This window comes from Cardiocondyla obscurior, linkage group LG01 (assembly GCF_019399895.1).
Source record: "Cardiocondyla obscurior isolate alpha-2009 linkage group LG01, Cobs3.1, whole genome shotgun sequence".
NCBI lineage: Eukaryota > Metazoa > Arthropoda > Insecta > Hymenoptera > Formicidae > Cardiocondyla > Cardiocondyla obscurior.
This window is the reverse complement of record NC_091864.1, coordinates 9,933,320-9,958,723: the sequence shown is the minus strand read 5'-3', so window position 1 is coordinate 9,958,723 and position 25,404 is coordinate 9,933,320. Positions and strand designations below refer to the sequence as shown.

Below are 25,404 nucleotides of genomic sequence, written 5' to 3'. Positions count from 1 at the left end.
GTAATTTAAATGCTATCGCACGGGCAAAATTCGATCTTCCGCTCGAACCTATCTTCGTTTCGCGGCCGCTTTGGAGAACCGGCGACGAGAGTGTGACCGAACTCATTCGGGTGCAATTGTCGCGTGCACCCTTGTGCTAGGCACTCCATCGCGGCTACACACCGGGCAGATGGAAGCGGATATATTTGCGCCAATCGTCGGGGCCGCGGCGATCGATGCGGTAGCGGCCGAGGATCGATTTCAATTTAGCGGCCGTTTAAGCGTGCACGCTCGCGGCTAACGAGCTTTCGAAAGTCGTAGATATCCGACAAGTTGGCCTACGAGGGCAGTCCCGCCGCGGCTTACAACCACCCGCCAGAAACTTACCGCAGTCGGGCGGCGCGAGTACCCGCGGAGCATACATGTAACACGACACCCTTAACTCCCTTAACACCGTGCTCGCGCGGATATTGCACAAGCGCACAGACACGGCCTTCCTCGGTGGGCTTTATACAGCCCCCGGAATCGTAGTGGTAGGCATTGTTAACGTCTGAAAAGGATAAGAACGGCGCGGCGCGATGGAAGGCAACCGGACTGTTTTACTGCTTTCCCAGCGCTGGAGAAGTCGATGGGGATGGCGTGTGGCTCCTATTGTAGAGATTAGAGAGACCGGCATATGCACCTGAGGAACAGATTTACGTTCGGCAGCCAGATTACACGTTATGGCCGCCGCTTTCTTTCTTCGAATCGCTTTCGTGTTAAAAGAAGTCATTCTCCTTTACCTTGTTTGCTAATATTTCCTAAAGAGTCGTCGTTACGATCAAACTTAGACGGATAAATCAGAGTCGCTCTGCTTCCAATCGTTAAACCGTTGCTACGAAAATTATTTCAAGAAAATGTGAAAATAATTGTCCTGGTTAGTCGCGCCGTGGCTTTTGAAAGATTTCAGAAGTTTTTGATAAAATAATACAGTTTGAACTGTACGAAGAAAAATTTATTACCTTTAATAGAAATTATGATCTTCGTTTTTGAAACATAGCCGAGAAATTATAGCTGTGAGTCTGTCAGTCTCAGGTACATTTAATTAATTATTGCGGTTTTCCGGAACATTAAGACGTCTGAGGTGCACCTGCACAAGATTGTCAAAGACCCTTCTCGCTGGTCACGTACCGTTTTTAATCAATTTCTCCTCAGTTAAAGAAAATTTTTATAAATAGTCCACGAAGGACTGCAACAACGGTGTAATTTACGTCTGCTTCTCGCTTCCTCCAAATATTCTAAGTTTCTGTTTACACAATGTTAAAAACACATTAGGATAAAAAGTAACGTTAATTTTTTTTTTAGAAAACCATTTTATTTATTTAAGTATATCTCTTTTTAGACAGTATAGAACATTTTAAAAATATCGTTGTACAGGCACGCGTTTTTATTTTTGTTTTTTTTCTTGGACACTTCATCTCGAGACTTCATAAATCGAATTCAAAGCACAATCGTGCCGCTCTTACTCGTCGATCTTACTCTACTCAAGTTGAGCATAACGAGCGATTGCAATTACGATCGAAACCGCACTAAAAGCAATGTGTAACGTTGAATTCGTAGCCGTTGAACTCGCAAACATTTCTAATCAATTTGGTTGAACTCTTGTCATTCATGACACCGATGAAATAATCGTAATTGCAATGCAATGGAATGAAACAAACCTTTCTCTATGACAAAATAAAATATACTTCGAGAAAATAAATTCTATCGGCTGCATGTAGTCTTATCAATTATTATATGTGTTTTTTTTTAACAAAATTCATTAGAAACGCTGCTCTCTTATAATAACAAAATTTGATTAGCTGAATATTTTTCTCCTCTCTCTATTGCGTATAAATTCTAAAATATCATGGGAGTATTTTGCGTTAAAAAACAAAACAAAAATAATTCAACGTAGAACAAAATATTGCTTATCGTCGATTAATTAGTCCATCATTAACGTCCATATTATACGATCAACTTGAAATAAATGTTAACGTATTACGTAAAGCGTACAGATTTGTAAATTGCATCTGCGAATAAATTTCGCTACCTTTCCATTCTTTCTTTGTCCCGCCTCGCTTTCCTTTCTTTTCGAAATTTTTGCATTGAACTGAAATCCTAGGGATGCAATTTGTTTCGAAAAGAAACAATGGGACGCGGATTATTAACGCGCTACAGAGTAACGGCTAACCAGAAACACATAGCATTCGTCACAAACGCGTACCGGTTTCGCTGAGTTCGGCAAGACTGTAGTATTGTCACTGCAGGCGTTACAGAAAATGTTCCCGCAATTCCGACAGTGATGCTGCAACAGAAACAATGTCCACAAATATTTACCATTAGTTTATATCAATTTTTAAGCCTACTTTCATCGATTAAAAAAAAAACAAGTATATTGCATTATTAATATAAAGTTTAATAGAGAATGCGATATATTTGTTTTCGCAAAAATTGATATTTTAACAATATTTATTTATTTATACCGCAGTGTAGCGGACGCATTAAATATATAAAAATACGAATGTATAATTATATTTATTCAATTGTGTATTCAAATAAATATAAAATATCCATAAAGCCGTCCGCGTAAAAATCCTTAAAAAACTCAAATTTTAAACATGACAAGCTTTATTGCATTTACAATTTATTTCTAAACGTTCGCCGAAATTGCTAAATTGATAATGCGACGAACTGACGTTCAATTCTGACCGTTGGACTAAACTAATTCCGCTCCGGATGAAAATCGACAATTTATAATTTACCGGATATCTCGATTTTCTCGGAGGCAATGTAAACGCAGCGCGTTTTAAATCTTGTAGATGCGGTTTAGGAATTTAGAGGGGAAAACGTCCAAACCAATCATAACTTCGTGGCATGTAATGGCGATGAGTTCGCCCGCCTCAGGTCTACACGTTAAAAAGTAAAAAAGCGCTGTAGCGTAGTTCGCAGTTACGGATTACGTGTGCTCGTTACGTACGGGTCAGAAAAAAGTGCATGCCCGTACCTGAAGCTGGCACGCGGACAACGGCCGGAGCTTTTTGCACTCGGCAGTGGGGATACTATTGTCCGCGCGTCAACTTCAGGTAAGAGAGCGCTTAATACTTTTTTGCGGTGTTTCTTGCACAGGTCATTTCCATGTGAGAGTCGTTAGATTGTTAGAGTATAGACGGACACGTAACAGGGACTGAGTGGCACAAGCTGCTGAAAGTGATAAACGAGAAATAGTGGAAATAGGGGACAAACAGGAGAAACGAATTCGTGTTAATCGCATCGATTATGCAGAGTATTCTGAATCGCATTCTCGCAATCTTCTTTAAAATCACCGAGATGCTGAGGATAAAATGGAAAGCAGAAAGAGCTGATAACTAAACACAGTGCTTCCTATTATGTCATATTATATTCAGTATTTTCTTTTAATGATATCATTTTTATTCGCGCAGGAACTACTGCGAGGAATTTATCGTCGATTTATCACACGGGAAATCCGTACAAATTTGCAAGTCGCGACGAGAGAGAGTTCCCTATCCCTGCGTTTCATTTCGCGGCTTCTACTCGCGCCCCCGTTTTCGTATTATCCCGGTAATCTTTATTTTCGAGCCATTACCGGCGGTCTATTATAATAACGTGGTTTTCGCGTACTTAAGGAGCCAAAAGAGAAGCGTAATCGAGGTGACGATTCTAAATTTTACATCTAAATTGAATCCCCCGAGTGAGACGGTCGGATCGTCGTTTTCTCCTTACCGTGAAGTAGTAAGAGAGAGAGAGAAAGAGAGTACGAGGGGTTGCCCGGTTATTACCGGGAAGTAAGAGCCCGAATAATATCGTCCCGATAACCGATTTCCTCGCGAAGTTAATTATTGAACCGTCATCATGACTTACGACCGAAACGCAGTAGATTGGTGCCCGCAACTCCGTAACCGGCGTGCCTCAACTACGCCTTATCTTAAACGTGATAGATACCTACTTACAGATACTTCCTAAGACGAATAAATCAGTCTGCGATCAGATCCGAGAGATACTGTCGAGCAAATGATCGACCGTAGCGATCTATAAATTTCTCGCGGGACGACTCTTGGCGCGGACGCGAAAATCTTGGTGAACCGAGGAGACCGTCTCGCGGCTTACCTCGCTCGCCTTTGTAGCGCGTAACATCGGGGAAACTCACTTTTATGCAATCGCATGAGCAAGGAAATGAGTTTTCGTCTCTAAAGTTAAGAGTTAAGAAGACGCAAATTCCATTGCACGCTTATTTATCTTCGTGAATAAAATGACGGACAAAAAGTCCATTTAGGTTTTTTTATTTTTTATTTTTTTCAATTACTTTGTCAGTTTCATAATCGGTGATTAAGTTAACCGAATAAAATTAAGCGGAGTAGATTGACGCGTTGAAATCTTAATATATTATCGTTATGGTACTTTAATTAATAAAGTATAAGTGTGCGGTGTTAGGATGCATATCAACAGGGCGGGTTCAAATTAATATCCACGTTTTGCACATTAAACTATTGACTCAGCTCAAACTGCATTCGTTACATAATGTTTAAATGCTGTTACAAAATGAAACTTGGCAGTCGCAATTTGCTATTACCGGCAGCAAATTAAAGCGCCCGGCGGGGCGTAAGATATACGGGGGAAAAGTTTTGCCCTCGGTCTCGTTAGCATCCCCGCTGCGGAATCAAAATTTCGCACAATCCGCGGGAATTGTGTCAAGTGCGCGTAGAAAGAAATCTCCAGCGTGTCGTGCGACCCACCGCGAAGCGCCGTGCATTTAAAACGGAAACCCAGATATGCAGTTTACCGTGCCTTAATCATGGTCAACTGCGCCGAGCAACGTGAATCGCAACGTGAGATTCATTGTTTCGCCCACTTTTTCTCGCGCGAAAGCTCGCGGCTACGTCGCATTTTTTTTTTTTTTTTCTTCTCTCCCCGCAAACGAGCCCGTACTTTTCGAAGGTATCGCGCCTTCTTTCATCGGGCTTCGCCGTTGTGCACCTTCTAACGTCTTGCCCACTGGCACAATTCCCACCCACCCAGCTAGTCGTGCTATGGGTGGCCTATTCTATATTAAACAGTATGGTAATACACCTACCGGGCGAAAAATGAGTAACAAGGATACCCGAGCACTGCCTTGTTATTATGCAATAACTTACCACCCTTTCCTGCGTCCTCCTTTCGACCCTCTCCGTAGCCCGTCCTCTCGCGCGCGGGCACCAACGTATATTCCTTGAACCGACGGCTACGTAAAGCAAAGAAGAGAATACGGTCTAATGTATTTTATGGGGCGAGCAACGTCTCTATCACCCTGCCGACTGAATATGCATGCGGGCCATGCATGCACGACGCGTAATCACGAATGTATGTCGGATGATGGTGCAAATAATGCAATTGGACGTCCTGAAAGAAACTTGGTCCCTAGTTTAAAAGATTTTCGTTGGCGACAGCCAGAAACACGGGCACCGCTTGCACGAACATGCAAGATTAAATGTTAATGACTCGACGAGAGGTGTCACGGTATATTATTTTCGAATTATTCGCGACTTATGTATTCCGTGACGATTTAAAGTACTTCACAGTCAATTCCGGTTAATTTATATATTATTTATTCATTCATGTTTGACGACGAGCGATTTCGATAAGCTCTTCGACCGCCATGGATTCAGCTTGCAAAATTTATCCGTATGACGAATGCACGAATACGCTCGCTTGCGGTTGGCGCCCTTCTCTTATCGATGCACGCAACGGCAGCTTACGGAACGATCAAGATCTCCGCGCGGAATACTTTAAGCGGGCTCCGTCGTGCCGGCACGCGTGATTTCGCGGTCGAAAAATTAGAAGCGAGTCGGCGTGAGGAGTTTCCATCGAGCCTGGTTTCTCGCGGCCCGCTTAAGCGATGTAACGCGACACGTCTCTTCACTCCCTAATGAGAAAATTAAAAAGCGTTGCGGACGTACGGCCTACCGTATTCTCACGGCAGGTGCTTAACAACTGCCGCTCGAGAACTTGTTTAAGCCGGTAATCCCTCAGCCGGCTCTTATCTATCCGCAAATTCCGGCCCTCATTACGGCCTATCGCGATTTAATAAAGGGGGAAGTTAGGTAAACGAAAGCCTTTAAGTGTAATTGCCGGCCCAGGCAACGCGATAGCCCGCTATCTCTAATAATACGACTGTCGTGCATCAAAGTTGTTGCGCGCGAGGAGCGATTTCGATCTCGAGAAATCCTGACGACCTGACGAGCGCTCCGGCCCCGTATACGCCATCAGATCTCCGTCGAGGGTAAGCGTATCCCATTGCGATGCCAAGTCTGCCCCGTCACGACCTGAGCGATCCTGGTCATTTAGCGCGCACTTACTCCGGCTTGTCTCTTCCGTCGAGTCCGACGGCCGGAATCCGCATCAGGGTAAGCAGTAATTTCCCGAACAGCGGGGATAATTGAACAATTACGTACGGCGCGCCGCGCTTTCAGCCGAGTTCTCCTCGTGCGCGAACCGTCGTCTCTGCGAATAGATCGGATAGGCGAAAGAGGGTGCGGGCGGGGGTAGGTTTCAGGGAAGAAGCTGGAGAAACTGAGAGTTGAGGCGGAAAGTTAGAGAGAGAAAGAGAGAGAGAGAGAGAGAGAGAGAGAGAGAGAGAGAGAGAGAGAGAGAGAGAGAGAGAGAGAAAGGGGGATGAAAATAGAGGCAGAGATAGAGAGAAAGAGAGCGGGAGAGGAAAGTTACGAAGGCGTGAGAGCAATTAAAAAGTTTGATTACCTTGCGACGAGTCATGTTGAACTCACGGCTGCACCCCTTGCATTGGGTGACCATCCGATCATTTGCCCAGGTTACCGAGCCCTCTTGCAGTGCCGACTGCTGCTGCTGCTGCTGCTGCTGAGCGTTGTCAGCGGCCTCGCGCAGTTCAACCGCCGCTAATTTGGCCGTGCTCAATTGTCCCCCAAGTTCCTCCAGAGTTCGTTCCTGCTCGCTGCATACCTCCTTCAGGGCATAATACTCCTCTTGCAGCGTCAAGTACCTCTGGAACAACCATAATCGTGATTATCCGACGTATATACATTCATTCGTCCATTGCTGCGATTAAGGGCGAATCAATTGACTGCTAAGATGCACCTCGAGCGCGGATGTAGCATAAATGCAAATGTGTGTCCATTGGCGTGATTAATATGATAATTAAAATCGATCAAAGGTATATACATGCAAAATGTTACTGGGTAATGTAAACTTTATTCTATTTAAACATATTGTTTTGTCACTTTAATTAATTAATCCTTTCAAATTGAAAAAAAAAAAAAGAGAAAATTGTTTTCGTATCTGTTTAAATATGAATGTGCTCTGGTACTTTTAAATTTGTACTTTCAGAAAATCTTATTTTACTTTACAACAACTTAAGTACATTAATTTTTTAATCTGTATTCCACGCTGTAAGTTATATATTTTTATACTCCGTTTATTAATTATGATCGTTACGCTTAAATATCCCCCAGTGGACGTCACAGACTTGCGCTAAAATAAAATATTTAAAAAAAAGAAAAAATATTAAAAATTGACTCGTTTTTATTATAAAACTGCCGACCACGTTCGCAACACGTTTCGGAAATTTGCACAGAATTGAAAATCCAGTGGTTGAAATAAATTTCATTAATCTATTTCGGGACGACGGTACCGTCGTACTTACTGTCGGTTCTATTATCGAAAGGCGGATAAATCTTCGCAACGGCGTGCGAATTGAATTAGGTACGGGGTTATAATCCAGGTTTCGGGGATGGGATTTAAATAGAAAGATCGGATCGCTGTTTCCGTGAGGCTCGCCGTTGTCTGAGCTTACAAGTCGACGCGACGATAACGGCGATATCGTGAGATTTATTCGTCGCGGGTACGCTTAAAAGGCAATACAGATCGCACGTGGATACGTACCTCGGACACCCGTTTCAACTGATCGATCTCTTGATGTAATTGAGAGATCTTCTCCGTGTTACAGATCGATGTTTCCTGTAAGGAGGTTCTCCACTCGCGTTCAAGTCGCAATTCCCTCTCGACCCCATTCGTCCGCGCTTCCCGCTCGGCAGCCTCGGCGCCCAGGATCCTCACCTTCTCCTCTGCCCCCGATCTGACACCATCCATCTCCTTGCACCTGATTAAGTCAAATCGGCGGTACTTAAACGTCGAAGACATAAAACTCGTGTCCACACCGCCAGAAACTATTTCATTCGATCGGTTCGGCGTTCGTTAACTCGATTTGAGATTAGTTTCACGAGTTTCAAAATGTGAGTGTAACGACAGTCGTACCTAAAACGATGACCCTATTTGCTTAAAATAAAAATATCCGATAAGATATACATATTTCTCTTCATAAATAATTTATTTATGTTACGCACACCGTTGAATTGGGAAAACTTACTTAAAGATATGTATTCATTATTTAATTAAGAATCTTATGAGGATAAATGTTAAAAGAAAAAGTAAAAAGAGTATTCCCGAAAAGCGCATTTAAGGAACTATTTTGTGTCGCATTATACAAGATGTAAGAGAATGGAAATTTACGCAAAACAAAATCAAATGTTAATGAATTTAATATAAATATGATCATGTATCAAAATGAGATTTAAAAAGTGCCAATCCAGAACTTTTAATTATGCTTGTCATAATTGACAGTACATTATACTTTCGCGCGCGTACAAATAAATTTAGTAAATTAACAAAAATTGTTTATATAATTTAAAATTTATTTAATAATACGGTAACTGTAACAATAACTTACCTCGCAAGATATTATCATATAATTAATGATTATACATGCGTGCAAGAATCAATGAGGAAAGATTTTTATTTGGCGACTTACAAAAATTTTTATTAAATTGTGACGTGTCTTATTACTTAATCAGTGAAAACTCTGGAATAAACAAACTCACGCTCTCTTCCATCATAAATTTATTTTCGAAGTGTTGGTACAAGCACACGTAGAGTCAGAGTGCGTTATAATTTCTATTGCGCTTATACAAGTACGTAAGTATATCAGTAATATGGATATGGCACATTTAATTAATCACCATCGAACGTTTTATTTCCAACAAGGAGGTAACGCTACCGTGTTGAAAAAAAAAAAAAAACGCACGGACAAATGTACCGACTACAGATGTCAACAGCGTAATTGTTTTCTCGAAGCAGTCATTTTTATGCATGACCATTAAATGAAAGAGAATGATTCGATGAAGTATAAACGAGAGTTAGTTCCTTAAACGCGATTAAAAATAAGTCGCTCATCTTTAATGTAAAGATGAAGAAAAATAGAGAAATTTATATCTCCTTTAAAATAATAGCAAGTAAGAGAGAATTCTTTAATAATGAAAAGTTGATTTTTGTTTATCTGGGGCATGAAGAAGTGATAAAAATAAGATGGAGAAATCAGAGTTGCTTAGTAATGTTACTTTCCCCTTGTTCGACAGCATTAATGAATTTTATTAATATAATTATATAATGATGTATGAATTTATTGATTATTGCAAGAAACTTGAAAATATGTCGTGTCGATATTATCAGCTACGTATACGATAGATAGTTATTTAGCTATTTAGTAAAATTTGTCAATATCTCAGTGGCGATAAGATTGTTCGATCTTAGAACTTTGAGTCTTTAATCTGTTCTATCTGAATCCGATCACGTTCGCGACCGTTTAAGTAAAAAATAAATAGTCTCTAGTCTAGAGCTGTTTATTTATTTGCGCGTATTTTTTTTATTTAAACATTAATATGATTATTCGCATATCGGAAATTTTTTGTAACGACAGCTTATGAAAATCTTATCACAAGAACTCTATTTGTACGTAAATAATGCTTACTAAAATAGTTCGATAATGTAGAGATTTTCATTATTTTTAAGAAAATAAAGTTCTTTTATACATAAAAATATAATTATCGGAGGAAAAAATATTTTAAAATAAAAAAAAAACAATTTATTGATAATCAATTTAGAGCCGTTTTCTAAAATATACACGTATGTCTTTTTGCAAATGGAATAAAAATGTAATATTTGTATTATTCCTGCGTGATTGCATCCTGCAAAAAATGTCAATGGCCTTAATCAAATAAAACAATATTGATCAAACTAATTTCATCACCTGACTCATAATATAGAAATCCTACGTTAGAAATTTGTGGTATTCCTTATCGGGAAAGTTTAATTATCAATATATTTTTGCACGTGAAGTGGTAATTATTCAGATAAGATGGCTAACAGATAAAAAGTGTTAACGCCTTAGCATAAAAACGCGAGATAATATAACACAACATGTTCTTTCGCATTAGTTATATTGTAAACTACCCCCGCGCACATTTTAAATCCCGAGTCCGCGTGTGTAATGAAATTGCACTTATAAGTTAATTAACACTAATGAAAGATAAATAAAACATACTTCTCATCCATTTTCTGGATGGTCTCGCTCATCGACAGTGTTTTAGTTTCCAGCTTTGTAATCAGTTCTGTTTTATGTTTAAGTGAGCCTTCGCACTCCTGAAATAAATATTTATTGAGTACAGATATAAAAAAGAAAAGGATGATGCTTGTCCTGAATTTCTAAACCTGGAATAGCAATGTGATGTAAATTACTCCCGTAATAATTAGGCGCATAATAGAAGTTTAATAGAACAACGCATTGTCTTAGAATTTATATTTAATTTGTAGAATATGTAATATTTTTGCAAATATGATGTAACGAAATGCTTGGCTTAATTTACAGATTTCTAAAACTTCTAATTTGAAATTAAAAAGATAAATAAATAAATAAAATTTATCTTGCATCTAATTAATTTGAAAGTATCAGGTTTTTGAATTTATAACATTATAATTTTTATTAGGTTTTTTTATTACATTAATAAATAAGCAACGTATATTACACATCGTATAGCTGCTGTACTGAGATATGGTTGTTTCGCTTTACATATTATTGCAAACAAATCGATAAACTTTTCAAGACGTTCCGTGTCGTAATTAGAATTATTTAATTAATAAATAATAATTATTTTTTAATTAAAAAATATTGGTGTATACGTGTATTTCATATTGCATTGTTGTGGAAACTTCTACAAGAATTATTGTCTTCAACTAAACAATTCATATCTGACTAAAGCGTCGGCAACTCGATCCAGTGCTTCAGAGAAGTCTTGCTACATCATTTCGTTACATCACAGTAATTACGCAGCAATTTGTCAACGTAACATCGATTAATCTTCAAAAGTGGCACTGAATAGATGTGTATGACAGTATGGTATGCGCGAAACACAAGTGGAAATCTGGCAAAGTAATTTTGCACGACTCTGCTGGGTGTACGTATAAAAAATGTACGCCTCGCGTGCAGCGCTGAATAGCCGCGATATCCGAAGTGTCGAGATCCGCTGTGGAATTAATCGTGTAAGGGTAAGACGGCTGTCTCTATTCTTTCGCAGCCTGCGCGGTCGTTGAACTATTCATGGAAATCTCGGAGGTAGAACGACTCTGTTTCAATTTGTCATTAGAAGCTGTCGCCGGCTGCTCGTCAAGAGAACGTTGATGATCGACCGCCGGCCGGGCGGTCGGAATCTCAGTGGGTGGGCAACCCCTCGGAACAGTAGGGCTAGTCTTATTAAGAATAGATTTCGATACGCCACCCGGCGTGGTGGGGCTCCGCATGCTTTCGCCGTCCTTCATCAAATGATTATACTTCTCGAGGTTGTTAAGAATCTTGCCGATCTGATTGGTCTTCGCGTGGAGACGGCTCACCATCTCGCCTTTCTGTGTCAGCTCATGCTCACACTCCTATAAGGGAAACACGTCCAGAAAAACGAAAAATTTACGTGCTCGCGCATGTGTGTGTATATATATATATATATATATGTATGTGCCCGCCGAAATCCTCTCTGACAATGAGAAGAAAAGATTCCGGTAAAATAAAAAAAAATGTCCACCATTGTCAGCAAATCCACAAAAAAGCGCCTAAATAGTGTAATAATAATCTGTCTTGCATGAAACCGTTTATTATTTAAAAATAAATCCTGTTATTAAAAAATTTTCTAAACGGTAAATTACATATATAGAAAAATTAATTCATGATATAGTACACTTGTCTGTATTCAAATGTCGTGTGTGTTTAATTTGAAATATTATTTATCAAATATATATTTTTTTATTATATTCAATTAATTTTCTTTTTTTTTTTATTGAAACGAGATTAATTAATTAAAAGAAAATTATTAAATTTATAAAATTGTAAAATAAGCATATGTTTCTTGTTTCCTTTTCTCCTTCTTAAATAAAATAATGAATGAGATAAAATGCAAGTAAACTATATCACGAACAACTAAAAAAAAATTATAATAAAATAGTTGCAAGTTATACGACCTGCAGCTTTTTGTACATTTCCAAGTTGATTAATTTGATATCCTCTAGCTGTCGTCTTAAAGATATTATAGTATCCTGTTTCTCGTGTATATCCTTTTCTAATAACTTCATAGCTACTTCCATTTCGGATTTCATGCTAATCTGTATGAAAAAAAAGATCAAATATATTCCGTTAAATGTCACGTGCATTTTTATGCACATAACTATTTTAAATCTACGTCGTTGCCGAATAATATCAAAAGTTACACGATCTATTTATAAAAGAACTCGTAGATAAATATCGAAAAAATAGAATATGGTTTTTTTTTAACCTGCAGTTCAAGCTCTTTCTCTAAATCTTGTCGAGATTTCTTCTCAGATTCTATTCTGCATCTGAGTTCTTCGATTTCAGCAGTTGTTTCTGTTATTTTAAGAGGTACTTTTCCATTCTGAAATTAAATTAAATCTTCAGCAATATTCAGCAGGCTTTATGTAACAGGCAATTTCAACGTGTATACCTCGTTTGCATCTTTAACTTCAATACCAAGTTCCTTTTTTAACTGCCTATTTTCGTCCTGAAGCGATAAAATATTGTTTCTAGCGATTGCAAGATCTTCTTTCATGAGAGCATTTGTTGTCGTCAGAGATTCTACTTTAGCTTGGAGATTCGTTACCGTTGCGCTAAAATCGGTAGAGATAATATATCAAAATTTTGATAGTATTATTTTTCTTTAATAAGAAATTAAATGTTTACTTCAAATGTCGATTAAGCTCTTCGATATAATTCTTCTGATCAAGCACCGTGGTCATATTGTCGTTTTCGAGTTCATCGTCTGGTGATTCACCAGGTATATGATTACTGTTGCGCAAATATAATGAAAAGTCGATTACGCCCTGTTGACAATCGAGGTCTTCTTCCTACCGCAATAATTACAAATTGATCAATTATGATCAATTGACTTAACGTTACTTATCACTTTAATCAAACGCAGACGTGCACACATTCACGTACGTAAAGAGCGCGAGTTAGACTGACCTTTACGCAAAAGTTACAATCGATCACATTTAATCCCACTAATAAGCCCATAACCACAATGGCCTCTTCGCTCATCATTAAAGCATCTGGCTCGAAGTATTCGGATAAAATGTCATCTTTGTGATCTATCAGAACTTTGAGATAATCCGCTAATTTCTTTTGCATCAATGCCATACGCAGCCAAGCGCGTGCTCTACCCATAGCCGTCCTAAAACGATAGCGTTTTCAGAATATTATATTCGAAAAAAAGTACTTATTAAAAAATAAAAAAAAAAATTTTTTATTAAAAAAAATTTTACATTGACAAACATAATTTATTAAAAATAAAGATAAAAATAAATTACGCGAGTAAAATACGGGTAATGTTAATTAATTGCACTGGTAAACAAGTAGAACGAATAAAATATAAATCGTATTGTCCAAAATGGAAATACATAGTACCTAACAGTAGGCAAATCACGTATGCTGGACGTAATGTCTTGTGCTTCGGGACAATATTTCTCTACGAGCTGAAGAATATCCCACAGCTCCTTTTTGGGTCCGAGAAGACCCTGAAAGCGGATGACTGTTAATATCAGATTGGATAAGAAAATTATTTCGCTATCCGCACGATGGCAAGCTTTACCTTCTTCGGCCGTAAACCATGTCTAAGCACATGTTCGAGGACGATGAAAAAATGTTGTAACGGCATATGATCGGAATCGAGCATACGACCATATTTCAAAGATGTTTCTATCAGCTCCTTGACGATTAGTTTCGAAATGTTAACGAGATTACTCCTTTCGATGATCACCGGATCCCGTGCTGCAAAAACAATACGTGTCTGTTCTGACTTGCAGTATAATCTCGATGATTAATTTCTCGGTAACTCTCAAAATAATATTTTTAATTGGAACAGCAAGTATCCAATGTCTGAAGTACTAAAAAATCTTCAATTAATATTACATTATAGCTTAGACTAATGTAAGAATGATTGCGTAGCACAATATGCGTCAATTTAATAATCTTGTACTTTGTCGAATAAATAAAAAGTGAATAAAAGAAGAAGTGCATCCGTCGTCGGTAAAAATTTGCAACAATATTACTATTAAAAAAAAAAAAAAAACTGCATTTCAATTAAAGCGTGACAAAAAGAAAAATTCTTGTCTATTACAAAGAACAAAAAAACGATATTTATTTCGTAAATAATATAAACGTAACAGCACACTTAATCGAGTCTTGTCAAGCAAAAAAAAAGTAAAGGAAAACCGATTCGGTGTTTTTTTTTTCTCTCGATATATTCCGTTCTCGGTATTTTCCGTTTATCAAAACGAGGTGCAGTAACATCCAGTACAGACACAAGCTGGAGACGTGCTGCAATGGCGGTGGGCTTGGTGGCATAATATCGCGAATCTCTCGCTGCTCGGGAAGCTGTTGCTGATGATGATGGTGATGATGAGGATCGTGATGATTAATACCACTAAGAGCGAGCGGCGGCGAGGGTGATCGCTGCATCGAATCCTGGAGCGAGAATTCGACATCTTGGAGCTCCTTTAAACAGAGCCACTCGCCATCTACCGACACACGAAAATTGCACAGATATATTGTGTCCTGAGCACCAGCCATATCTTCTTCCAACATGACCCCGCCGTGATGTACACCACCGTGGTCGCCCGGCGGCCGCAATTTCAGACCAGTCAGGGATTCCTGCCGCATAGAAGACGATTCCTCTATCGTCTCTGTCTCAATCGGTCCTGAAGATTTGTTCAGTATCTTTCAGCTGTTGCATAAATTCTCAATTTGCACGAACCCCTTATTTGCCTGACAACAATCCTCGCTAGGCAGCTCTCGTTCGAATCAGACCTTTCTCTTCTGTTGCATCGATCAGCTGTGAGAGAAATGTGTCGCAGGGGATGAGTCACTAGGTATGTTGCGTTATATTTATGCTCAAGCTTTACGTAGACTGGTAATGACGTAGAAATCTGCGTATATAAGTTGCGCCGCCGTTATTTCTTCAGCTATTTCTTCAGCTATTATTCCTCGATCACTTCTTGTTTTTTGTTAATGGCAAGCAAATAATTTGCTTTGACAAACGCTCCCAGTCGAGCTGCAGAGTGACGTAGGAACAACGAAGTCGCTGCTCAAAGCGATGATGATATGGTGAATGCGCACTAACGCGATTACATCGCAGTTCCACGACGGAACGGCTACTCGCTCGAAACGCTTCGAAACGAGGCGACGCGTGTTCGAGAAACGGTGCACTCGTAGAAATAACTTGAAAATCGTAGTACGGTGTCGGAGCGAGGAAAATTTCACGTCGAAAATAACGAGAGCGCCGGCAAAATGCAGATATTGATTTTCCCGCCGACTTTACTTCCATCTATGATAATCAATACGGGCGCCGTTACGAACGGCTGTTCGGTGCTGCCATCATCTTTCTGATTGCTTTGTCGGTATGATAACACAACGCTGAGAGAATTCATTTACAAAACTCTTATAAGAAATTTTAGACCGGTGAAAAAGGAGACAACCCGTGTTTTTGTATTAAAAAAAAAAAAGAATTTATTCAAAAAAAAAAAGAAAAAAAAATTAATATTTTCCACACTTATAATTAATTATTAAAAAATTACTTTTTAACGCTATCTCATTTAAATTGTAATTATTAAAATATTTATATTTATTGTATTACGTAGAATTGGAGCATGTGCAAATATAAGTTTTCGGTGTAAAATGTTTAACGATATAAATGATTCATTTTCACATCATAATTAAGTAATTATAAAGAACAAGCGACATCAAAAGTGTCTCACTAAACGTATTTATTAAAATAATGTATCGAAGTCAAATTGTAATAGTCCCTTCTGTTTTCATTTAGTCACGTAATTAAGATAGACAATCGCAAGACAGATAAGTGTACACGTGTCGTGAACTATCTACGCCACAGTCAAACATTATCATTGCTCCCGGCGAAGTATTATCGCCTGAGACATAATTGGAACGTCAAAAACAACGAGATAAATTACAGAAGCTAATAATAACTATATTGATAAGTAAAATCTACAACAGCAATTTCAAATTAATTTGGCAACTGTTTTTAATTTATCCTGGACGCTCTTCATATACTTTATTCATTTAATTTTATATTAATTATAAACTATTCAAAAACAATGAAAAAATCTTTATCTCTGCCTCCTAATTACATATTAATGAATGTTTACCGGATCGCGTTATCTAACATCGATGTGATAAAAATCGTGACTTGTTTTTTTAATTAATAAGCGTAATAGCACAGAAAATGAAAAAAAAGAAAATGGTTAGAAGCCACAATCTTCACAATGGGATTTTACAGCTTTATTATCAGTTCGGTTATCAGATATATGCCCATCAGAATTAGACAGTTTTTGAAACACGTGCCGTCCGAAGGATTTACTTAACTTTTTTAATTGACACGATACTATCGTTAATAAAGAAATCACAACAATGGCGAGACACGTGCGCACACCGTACGTCCACACGCGCTTAGCACGCGGGCGCCGAAGCTAAGCTCGCGAGGGCTTTTGAAAAGCGCGCCGTGTCAAGAAACCATGCAACCATCGGAGCTGTGTACTCACGTCTCGGCAACCACCAGGCATCGAGCTTTCTGGGTCTGGACACAACTAGGTCGGGCCATTTGTCCTCCCGTATGGAATAACTCGACGGCGAGCGCGAGACACTTTTCTCGTTTTCGTCGGACGCGAGGCTACCGGTGAGCGATTTCTCGGACGGAGATATTGGCAAGCCGTCGCAGCTCTCCGCGGCCATGTTTACGTTTCCACTATCTAACTAACGGCGCATTCGCCGACACAGACGCCGTGCGTGCACGTACACGCGCGTCACAGGCGTGTTAATCCTCTCTTCAACGACGTTCAGGCGACCGCGCGCAATTTCCCTTGCCAACACGTGGTAAGAGCTCTGGTCACGCGACGCATGCACGCCTACGTCAGCCTCTACCAGCTGGATGATCACCGGGATTTAGAGCAATGTCGCAAAATTGCAGCAAAAATTTATCATTGATCCTGTTACCTGGCTAGGATTAAAATTCTTAATTTTACAACTGAGTAAACAGACTTTCTAAAGCGCGAAAGTGCGCGTAAATGCATTAAATAATATTTTAGAGTATTGCAGTATAATATTATTTTAGAAATAATTTTATTTTAATATATTAATAATATCGCGATTATTTAAAAAATTATACAAAGATTGCTAAATTATATTTAAAAAATTGCATTGTAAGTAATTTCAATATGCGGCAAATGATCGTGAGCTAAAATTTATTTCTTACGAACGCGTGCAGCAAACGATAAAGTCTTGCGCACACGCATCGCTTACATCCTCCAACTCATCCTTGTTAGGTCGAGTAACCCTCAAGCCACGGTCGAAACAGGATCTACCGCGCGTTATTCCACCTCCTTCTCGCCGTTGCATCAAGAGAATCTATTGTTCAAAAGACACCGGTCTTGATGGCGCGAAACATTTGTCTCCCGAACGTCACGAGTACAATGGTACGAAATTTGCTCGTGCTGGAAAATTGCGAAAAAGGGACGCGCTTTTAAATTTATCAATACCGGTTAATATACAAATACAGCGAGATTCGTGAGAGCCCGTTTGTCAAAATGTACGGGATGCTGTTGGAAAGTGTGCAATATTTCGTGCAGGTCGGTAAAGTACGAACACGTAGAACTGGCATTGTACATTTAACTAATTTGGGATATACATTTTATTTGGACTCTATATGTTTGGAGAATGATTGATTTAAATAAAAATTTTATTTCTTCTTCGTTTTTCTACTGGTAAGTAATTTTTTTTTGTTTTTTTTTTAAATCTTTTTATTAATTTGGTTTAATCCACTTATCATCTCGTTTTCCCGCATGCTCATTTCAAAAGAAATGGTATATTAAATTTAATACAAGTTGGAATTTGTATTTTATGCTTTTCTTTATTTTCGTACTTTAAAGTTCTAGTTCTATTTATTGCGAATAACGTGGAAAATCGCGCAAGTTTGATGTGATTACAATGTCGCAGCTGTTTCTGGAAATATTCAATTTACGAAGTTTGAAATTGTGAATGCTGTGCTGATGAAGAATAAAACAATTCTTTTATATAACTTTCGCAATCTACAAATGCGTTTAACGCATAACGTAGAAACGTTAATTGTCTTTTTTTTTACTTAAATATCTGATTATGTTTCTTCTCTCGCTAAAATTATTACGAAGGTGGTTTTATGCACCAAATATTTTTAACTTTAGTTCTTTTTTTTGTTTTAATTTTTATGTACTTTATTTTAACTAAATGTACAGTATAAAATATTCGCAGTAAGTATTATAATTAAATGTTTGTATCTTACGCAACATACTAATAAGTTCGACCAATACATATTAATTGCACGGCGTCAGCATCTATTTTAATGAGCTGTATGTACTTATTGAATTGCTGAGTTAAGAACAAATACATTTGTCTTTAAACTATCTGCAATTGACACTCGTGGCAATTTGTCTTTTACTAGAAGGTAATTGAATCAAAATTGAACCTATTCATCAATCTGTCTAAATCGTTACGACGTTTTAAACGCAATTTACTGACATTAGCCGTAGAAACTTTTTTTTTTCACAGTTATGAACCTAAAAGGAATTAAGCCTCAATTAAATTGTTAATTTAATAATTAAATTTAATTTAAAAAAAAACGTTACACAATTTTATTGCATATAAGTGTTTTAAATAAATACAATTATTTTGCTCATTGATATCAAAACTTGATATTACGATTTTGATATTATTATATTAATTAACTTAATATGTTTCAATTGCCTCTTGGGAATCATTTTGAATTGATACACCAGCTTAAAATGTATGTCACGTACTTGCGAAGGAAATGGTTTGTATATACGTTATAAACGAGGTACTTGAATATGAATGGGTTTATAAGATTTCCTTTTAGTCCCTGACACCTTAATTGTACGAAGTTTTAAAAATAGTATCTCATTCGATCAAATATCACGTAAAAGGTTGTCTGCGTTGTGTTTCGATAATGTCTTGCTTTCTCTCACAACCTGCTTTTGATTAATTTTTTAAGCGTGTGTCTTTAAGAAGTCAGAAATATTGTGAGAATATCGAGATATACAGCTAATATAGTTAATCGTTTATTGAATCGGATTTCAGTCGGTAAATTTGCGTGTTCATGTGCGATATGATTCTTCCTTATTAAAGCCCTTCTCATTAAAGATCACATATTCATTTTCGTGACTGCCTCTCGTTCTAATGAAAGAAACGTCAATTGACATAGGGAGACTCGATTTAATTATCCGAATCGATTCGCAATTAATCCGCGGGACCTGTAATTTGGCACGTAAGATATTATCACAGATATTTCTCTTTAACAAATAATACTTGTCGTTTAGCTTACGTGTCGTGCATCTTTACGTTTACCGAGTAATGGCAGACAGCTGAAAATATAATTTGCAGTTAGAATTCGGCGAAGAAGTATGGTTTCGCATTCTAGAGAAAGTTGATTGCAAGCGTATAGTTTTTAATACGAGACAAATATATCCGGATGAGTTAATGATCAATTTAGCCGCGGCTCTTGCCGAGTACACTGGCGATTCTATGGATAACATTATGCAGTTTTTCGGAAAGTGCTTCGTTAGATTCTTCAGCAATTTAGGGTAAGCTTTGTTATACAATTTCTGAAATACGATTAATTGGAATTATTATAATTCTTATGTTTAATTTACTTCGTAAGGTACGATTGCACGGTGAAAGCAACTGGTCGTTATTTCTGTGACTTTTTACAAAGCGTAGACAACATTCACATGCAAATGAGATTCACGTATCCAAAAATGAAAAGCCCCTCCATGTATACAACGCACGTCGATCCGCAAGGTGTTGTACTGGTTTACAGAAGTACTCGAAAAGGTTTCACGCATTATTTTATGGGTAAAAAGTTTAATTACAATTTTAACTTTAATTATACTCGACGCAATATTTTCATATTTTATATGTAGCTCCGCACTTTTCTTTTTAGGACAACTATTTCAAATAGCGAAAGAGTTATACGATACGGAATTGGATATTCAAATATTAGAAAGTTTAAATAACATTCCAGGATCTCGAAGTGTGATGATTAAATTTCGTATCAATTTTGATAATCGTCAATACGTAAGTCCCGAATGTAAAGTTAGCCTAATTTTTTTTTTTTTTTTTTAATATTTTTATTAGATTTACTGAAGCTGTTGCAATATTAAAATTGTGCCTTCCCATTAATTTACGTTGGAAATTAGATCGCGAAGAACAATAGAATGAAAACTCCACTAGATCTCGAATTGCCACCTATATCTTGCACATTTTTCTTACGTCTTTTTCCATTTGGTGTCGTAATGAATAAGGACATGCGAGTATTGGGAGCGGGTGATAAATTACTTCAAGCTTGGGGTGGTGGTACCACATCCATTTTAAACAAACATGTTACTGAAATATTTAAATTAAGAAGACCGAAGGGAATTTTGTTTACGTGGGGCAATGTAAGTAATACAAATTATACGCGCATCAAAAACCGCGGAATCACTTTCAATTTTATTAATTATAATAATTTCTATTAACCGGTAATATTCATTCTTGTTCCATCGTTAGGTAATGTACTTACATTCGGTGATATTTGAGCTGGAACTTATTCGAGCAAATGATTATCAATCTGCGATAAACTCAGATAATACTCCGAGCACGAGCAGTGGTTTAGACAGGCGTGGGAGCCAAGGTGCGAGAAGTATTTTACTAAAGGGTCAAATGAGATACATCGAGGATGTCAAAGCTATTATATTTCTCTGTAGTCCTTTGTAAGTTCGACAAGTTATAATTAGATTTTTCTTGGTGCAGCCGATTTCGTAGTTAATTATTTATTTTATCGTAATAGAATCAACAGTTTAGACGATCTTCTTAATATGGGTTTGTACTTGAACGATTTAAATCCTCATGGAATGAGCAAGGAACTGGTACTAGCAGGATGGCAACATTGTGGAAGGTGCATCTAGTCGTATTTTTAATTAAAGAAAAAGAAAAAAAGAATCTAATTAAACGTCCCTAAAATTTAATATATTTATTTATAGGCTGGAAATGATGTTTGAGAGAGCCGAACAGAGGTCGACGGAACTAGAAAATAGCTATGCGTTGCTGGATCGATGGAAAAAAAGGAGCGACGAACTTTTATATTCCATGATTCCGCAAACGGTGGCTGACAGGCTGCGAGCCGGAGCTAGTCCGCTAAGCACTTGCGAGGTGCGCAAACAGACCCTCGGCAAACTTTCGGTTTTCATCTAATAGCTTGAAATTTCATTTCTAGTCATTTGAGTCAATAACGGTCCTATTCTGCGAATTATGCGACTTCGATTACTCGACCATCGAAGGTGCAATGGACATCGTCTTTTCAATGAATGCCGTTTTTTCTTGCTTCGACACGTTGATGGATCAGTTTAATGTGTATAAAGTGAGTCTTATTTTTTATTAGATAACGTAGATTTAATGAAGTTATACTTACACGATCGAAAACATCTGTCAACGAGACATTTTACTACGTCTGGGTCACAAAAGTGACGTTTATGGGTTACCGTGTGTATAACATTGTCATTCGCACGTGCGATGTATGGTACATGCTTTTGCTAGTGTACTGCTATTTATAACTATGATAGGTGGAAACTGTCGGCCGCGTGTACATGGCAGCTAGCGGAGCACCGGATAGAAATAAAAATCATGCACAAAACGTCGCCGACGTTTCTCTACAGCTCATCGAGCATGTTCGATCCCTCAAATTACCCTCGGGACTGGATATACGGATCCGTATAGGTAATCATATTACACGCAAGTTTAGCTTTCCGTAACGTAATATATTTCTCCGCACCTCTCGGCTCGCTTGGGTTCGTTATCTCGACGTTACAAATACGTCTATAGTCGCGAATATCGCGTGATAACGCGACGAAATAAATCGTAATAATCCTGTCTCTTTTAGGAATTCATTCTGGACCAGCGGTCGCCGGCGTGGTCGGCATTAAATTACCGAGATACTGCTTTTTTGGAGATACCGTTAATACAGCCTCTAGAATGCAAACCACTAGTTTGGTAATGCAATTATTTTAGTTTTTACAAATAAGTATGATATAAGGTTTAAATTCAAATAATATAGCAATGTAAAAACGATTTGCGTAGCCGGGGAAAGTGCACATTTCTTCCAGCACTAAAGCTCTGTTACCGAAGGATCGTTATCATACCGAGTCACGTGGAGTTGTCTGGGTAAAGGTTTGTATTATAAATATTTTCCTTGATTAATAGATGTAATAACATTACATAGCACATACATAAAATTCATGTATACTTGCTATTTATTATGCGAAGGGAAAAGGAGACATGGAGACGTACTGGCTGCAATCGGCGGCAGCAGACAATAAAATAAAAGGAGAAATTCATTCGTTAAATGATAACGCAATCGAACCTTTTTAGTCACTAATACATATATGGAGCCTTAATAATATTTATTATATTAAAATAAAATAAAAATCTATGTAACATGTTATAAAAAAACATTTGCATTTAAATTAATTATAAATTATTATTAATATATCGATAATGCAATGCTACGTATTAATTGCTTCGATAATTTGCACATTTTTCGTCACTATGTGAATTAATGAAAATGAATATGTCAGTCTATATTAAAATTGTACGTCAGCAATAGCAACCAGTCTCTACGTTGTAATTAATCCATGTAAGGAATCGATTTACTCTGGAATAAACACCAGGATATCCGGGTTGAGCACATCCCTCGCCCCAGGATACTACTCCTGTAAGTTTAAAGCAATTTTAGTTTTTCATATTTTTTTGCGGGGCTTTTTTTAACATTTAACCGTTTCTTTAAATCTTTCCATCGACTATAACAAGTAAATAATTTAAAAGTAAACTCACCAACTATCTGATGAGAGCCGTTCTCTTCTACGTGCAATGGACCACCACTATCTCCCTATAATATGAAAATATACGTATTGCTGCTTTTTTTTTTCTCTCTTAAATATTTTACGTATTTACGTATATTAAATATTTACGTATATTAAAATAAATATTTTTTTATTACTTGACAAGAATCCTTGCCGCCCTCTTTATATCCTGCGCATAGCATGTTGTCTGTTATTCTTCGTGATGGATACTTCATAGCGCGGCACTCTGCGTTTGTGAGAATAGGAACATTAACTTCTTGTAGAACAGGCGACACCGAGCCACCTTCTTTAACAGCGCCCCATCCGGTCACTATACCTTGCTTACCGGCGAAAGTTTTTACTAAAATCGTATAATAAATTCGAAACATGTTGCGAAAATATTTTTTTAATGTTTAAATAGAATTTTTTTAATCAAAACTTATATGCACGAATTGAAGGTACCTTGCTCCGGAAGACAAACAGGTCGCATGAAACCTTTGAACTCGATGGCGGTCTTTAGTTTAAGAAGTGCGATATCGTTATTATAATTGGTGGTGGAGTAACCACTGTGCTTGATCGATTTTTCCACTTCGAAAGTCTGCGTCTTGCTTTGGTTGGTCGCGTTCCAGTTGTGCTCCAATATTCGAACGGATAATTTATTTACATCGAATCTATCGGAAAGAATTTAATTAATTATCAATTATTTTACACACATACGCATATATAAACAAAAATTCTTTTAATCGCCATGAACAGGACGAACAATCACCTATCGACACAATGAGCGGCTGTTAGCACATATCGGGAGTTTATGACTGTACCCCCGCAAAAAAACTGTCCCCTGTACATTAACAAAGCCATCCACGGATACTGATTGACGAGCGTTTCAACACCTCCCACAATACGATTGTGCTTATTTGTCAAACCACACGCTATAAATAAGAAATAATTTATTCTATTTTAAACGCTAATTTATAGTAAATAAAATTTTTAACTATAATATATGCGGACATACTGCACGGTGAACATTTTTCTGGCTGTTGCGGTTCTATAAGCGTCGGTGGGTATGGTCCCACCGAACCAAACAGCCAATCCAAGAATCCTTTATCATTCTCAATTCCATTCGTGCTATTCGATTTTTCTTTCTCTAAAGGTTTTGTTAAATTTGACTGCAATTGCAAATTTTTTTTTTATATTATAAATTGTATTATAGATTTTGTAGTTTTATATAAGAAATACTTTATCCTATAAATGGTTGTAAATGTATAAAACACTGCATCATTAACACATTAATAATACCTTATTATCAACGGCGTTTGCAATCGTGGCCGCGACAAGTGTTAGCAACAATATAAATCGAAACAGCATTATTTCTTGCACTTGAAAATCTCGCACTGCCGTGTGTCGTTTCTTGCTGTGCACTGTCAGAAGTATCAAACCAAGCTGATCCACCACACTTCCTGCTGAGGCGACATATACTTTCACACAAGTCGTCGATTCGGTGTCACGTCTTTATTTATACGGAATAGTGGACAAGCCGGTAGCAGAAGTGAAAATTTAGGCTAGCGGCCTGTAAATTACCGTAAATAAAAATGTTCTTAGCACGTAAGAGATCCGTTAAACTTTGCTAAAGATGGTTCTTGCTCAGATAATTCTTTTTCTCTTGTGATTTCTCTTTTTAAAATTGAAAAGGAAAAGCAAAAGCGGATGTCCTAATTAAAAGATATTTATTAAAACTAAAAAAGGGAATAATTGTTTTATTAAAAAATGTGTTCACGTTTCAAATTGTTAAAAATAGATCTTTTTTGCATAAAAATAAATGCACGTTATAAATATACATTACTTAGAGTAAGGATTATGAATTCTACTTTTAAAGTCATATATTTAAAAGGCTTAACGAGGTTTATTGCAATTTTGCGCATTCTAATTTGAAGGTACACTTTTACGAAGCATTGTGACATAAGCGTACGTGCGTCATATTACATACGCTTACAATATATTCTACGGGAAACGAGCGGCGCTCCGTTTCGTTGGTTTGTTCCTTGGCACTTCTTCTTC

The 25,404-nt window shown here is 37.5% G+C and overlaps 3 protein-coding genes across 9 annotated transcripts; 1 reads left to right on the top strand and 2 right to left on the bottom strand.

Annotated features, from left to right (window-relative positions):
• Nucleotides 1-1,311: 1,311 nt before the first annotated feature.
• Nucleotides 1,312-17,194, bottom strand: LOC139105430 (protein RUFY3). Of its 5 annotated transcripts, none has more exons than XM_070661531.1 (12): nt 14,716-15,954; nt 14,004-14,182; nt 13,820-13,929; nt 13,379-13,586; nt 13,097-13,260; nt 12,861-13,023; nt 12,675-12,791; nt 12,364-12,504; nt 10,403-10,500; nt 7,909-8,125; nt 6,751-7,011; nt 1,312-2,305 (listed from the first exon to the last, which is right to left on the bottom strand). In XM_070661531.1, the coding sequence occupies exons 1-12, from the start codon at nt 15,071-15,073 to the stop codon at nt 2,165-2,167; spliced, it is 2,157 nt and encodes a 718-aa protein (XP_070517632.1). In that variant the 5' UTR covers nt 15,074-15,954; the 3' UTR covers nt 1,312-2,164. The 5 variants fall into 5 exon arrangements, with proteins under 5 accessions (XP_070517632.1, XP_070517649.1, XP_070517639.1 ...); XM_070661548.1 differs by having other exon boundaries at nt 14,836-15,951; XM_070661538.1 differs by lacking the exons at nt 1,312-2,305; nt 14,716-15,954 and adding an exon at nt 16,969-17,194 and having other exon boundaries at nt 6,529-7,011.
• Nucleotides 17,195-17,275: 81 nt separating this feature from the next.
• On the top strand, nt 17,276-23,302 carry LOC139105454 (soluble guanylate cyclase 89Da-like). Of its 3 annotated transcripts, none has more exons than XM_070661571.1 (13): nt 17,276-18,051; nt 19,856-20,055; nt 20,133-20,326; nt 20,415-20,548; nt 20,671-20,910; nt 21,020-21,222; nt 21,300-21,407; nt 21,493-21,661; nt 21,726-21,869; nt 22,072-22,225; nt 22,389-22,503; nt 22,586-22,675; nt 22,772-23,302. In XM_070661571.1, the coding sequence occupies exons 1-12, from the start codon at nt 18,010-18,012 to the stop codon at nt 22,671-22,673; spliced, it is 1,791 nt and encodes a 596-aa protein (XP_070517672.1). In that variant the 5' UTR covers nt 17,276-18,009; the 3' UTR covers nt 22,674-22,675; nt 22,772-23,302. The 3 variants fall into 3 exon arrangements, with proteins under 3 accessions (XP_070517672.1, XP_070517668.1, XP_070517676.1); XM_070661567.1 differs by having other exon boundaries at nt 22,389-22,498; nt 22,772-23,301; XM_070661575.1 differs by having other exon boundaries at nt 17,276-18,186; nt 22,389-22,498; nt 22,772-23,300.
• LOC139105642 (trypsin-1) lies at nt 23,102-24,779 on the bottom strand. Its single transcript, XM_070661855.1, has 7 exons — nt 24,649-24,779; nt 24,362-24,524; nt 24,116-24,278; nt 23,809-24,017; nt 23,505-23,707; nt 23,339-23,393; nt 23,102-23,217 (listed from the first exon to the last, which is right to left on the bottom strand). Exons 1-7 carry the CDS (start codon nt 24,712-24,714, stop codon nt 23,102-23,104), a joined length of 975 nt encoding a protein of 324 aa, XP_070517956.1. The 5' UTR covers nt 24,715-24,779.
• Nucleotides 24,780-25,404: the final 625 nt, after the last annotated feature.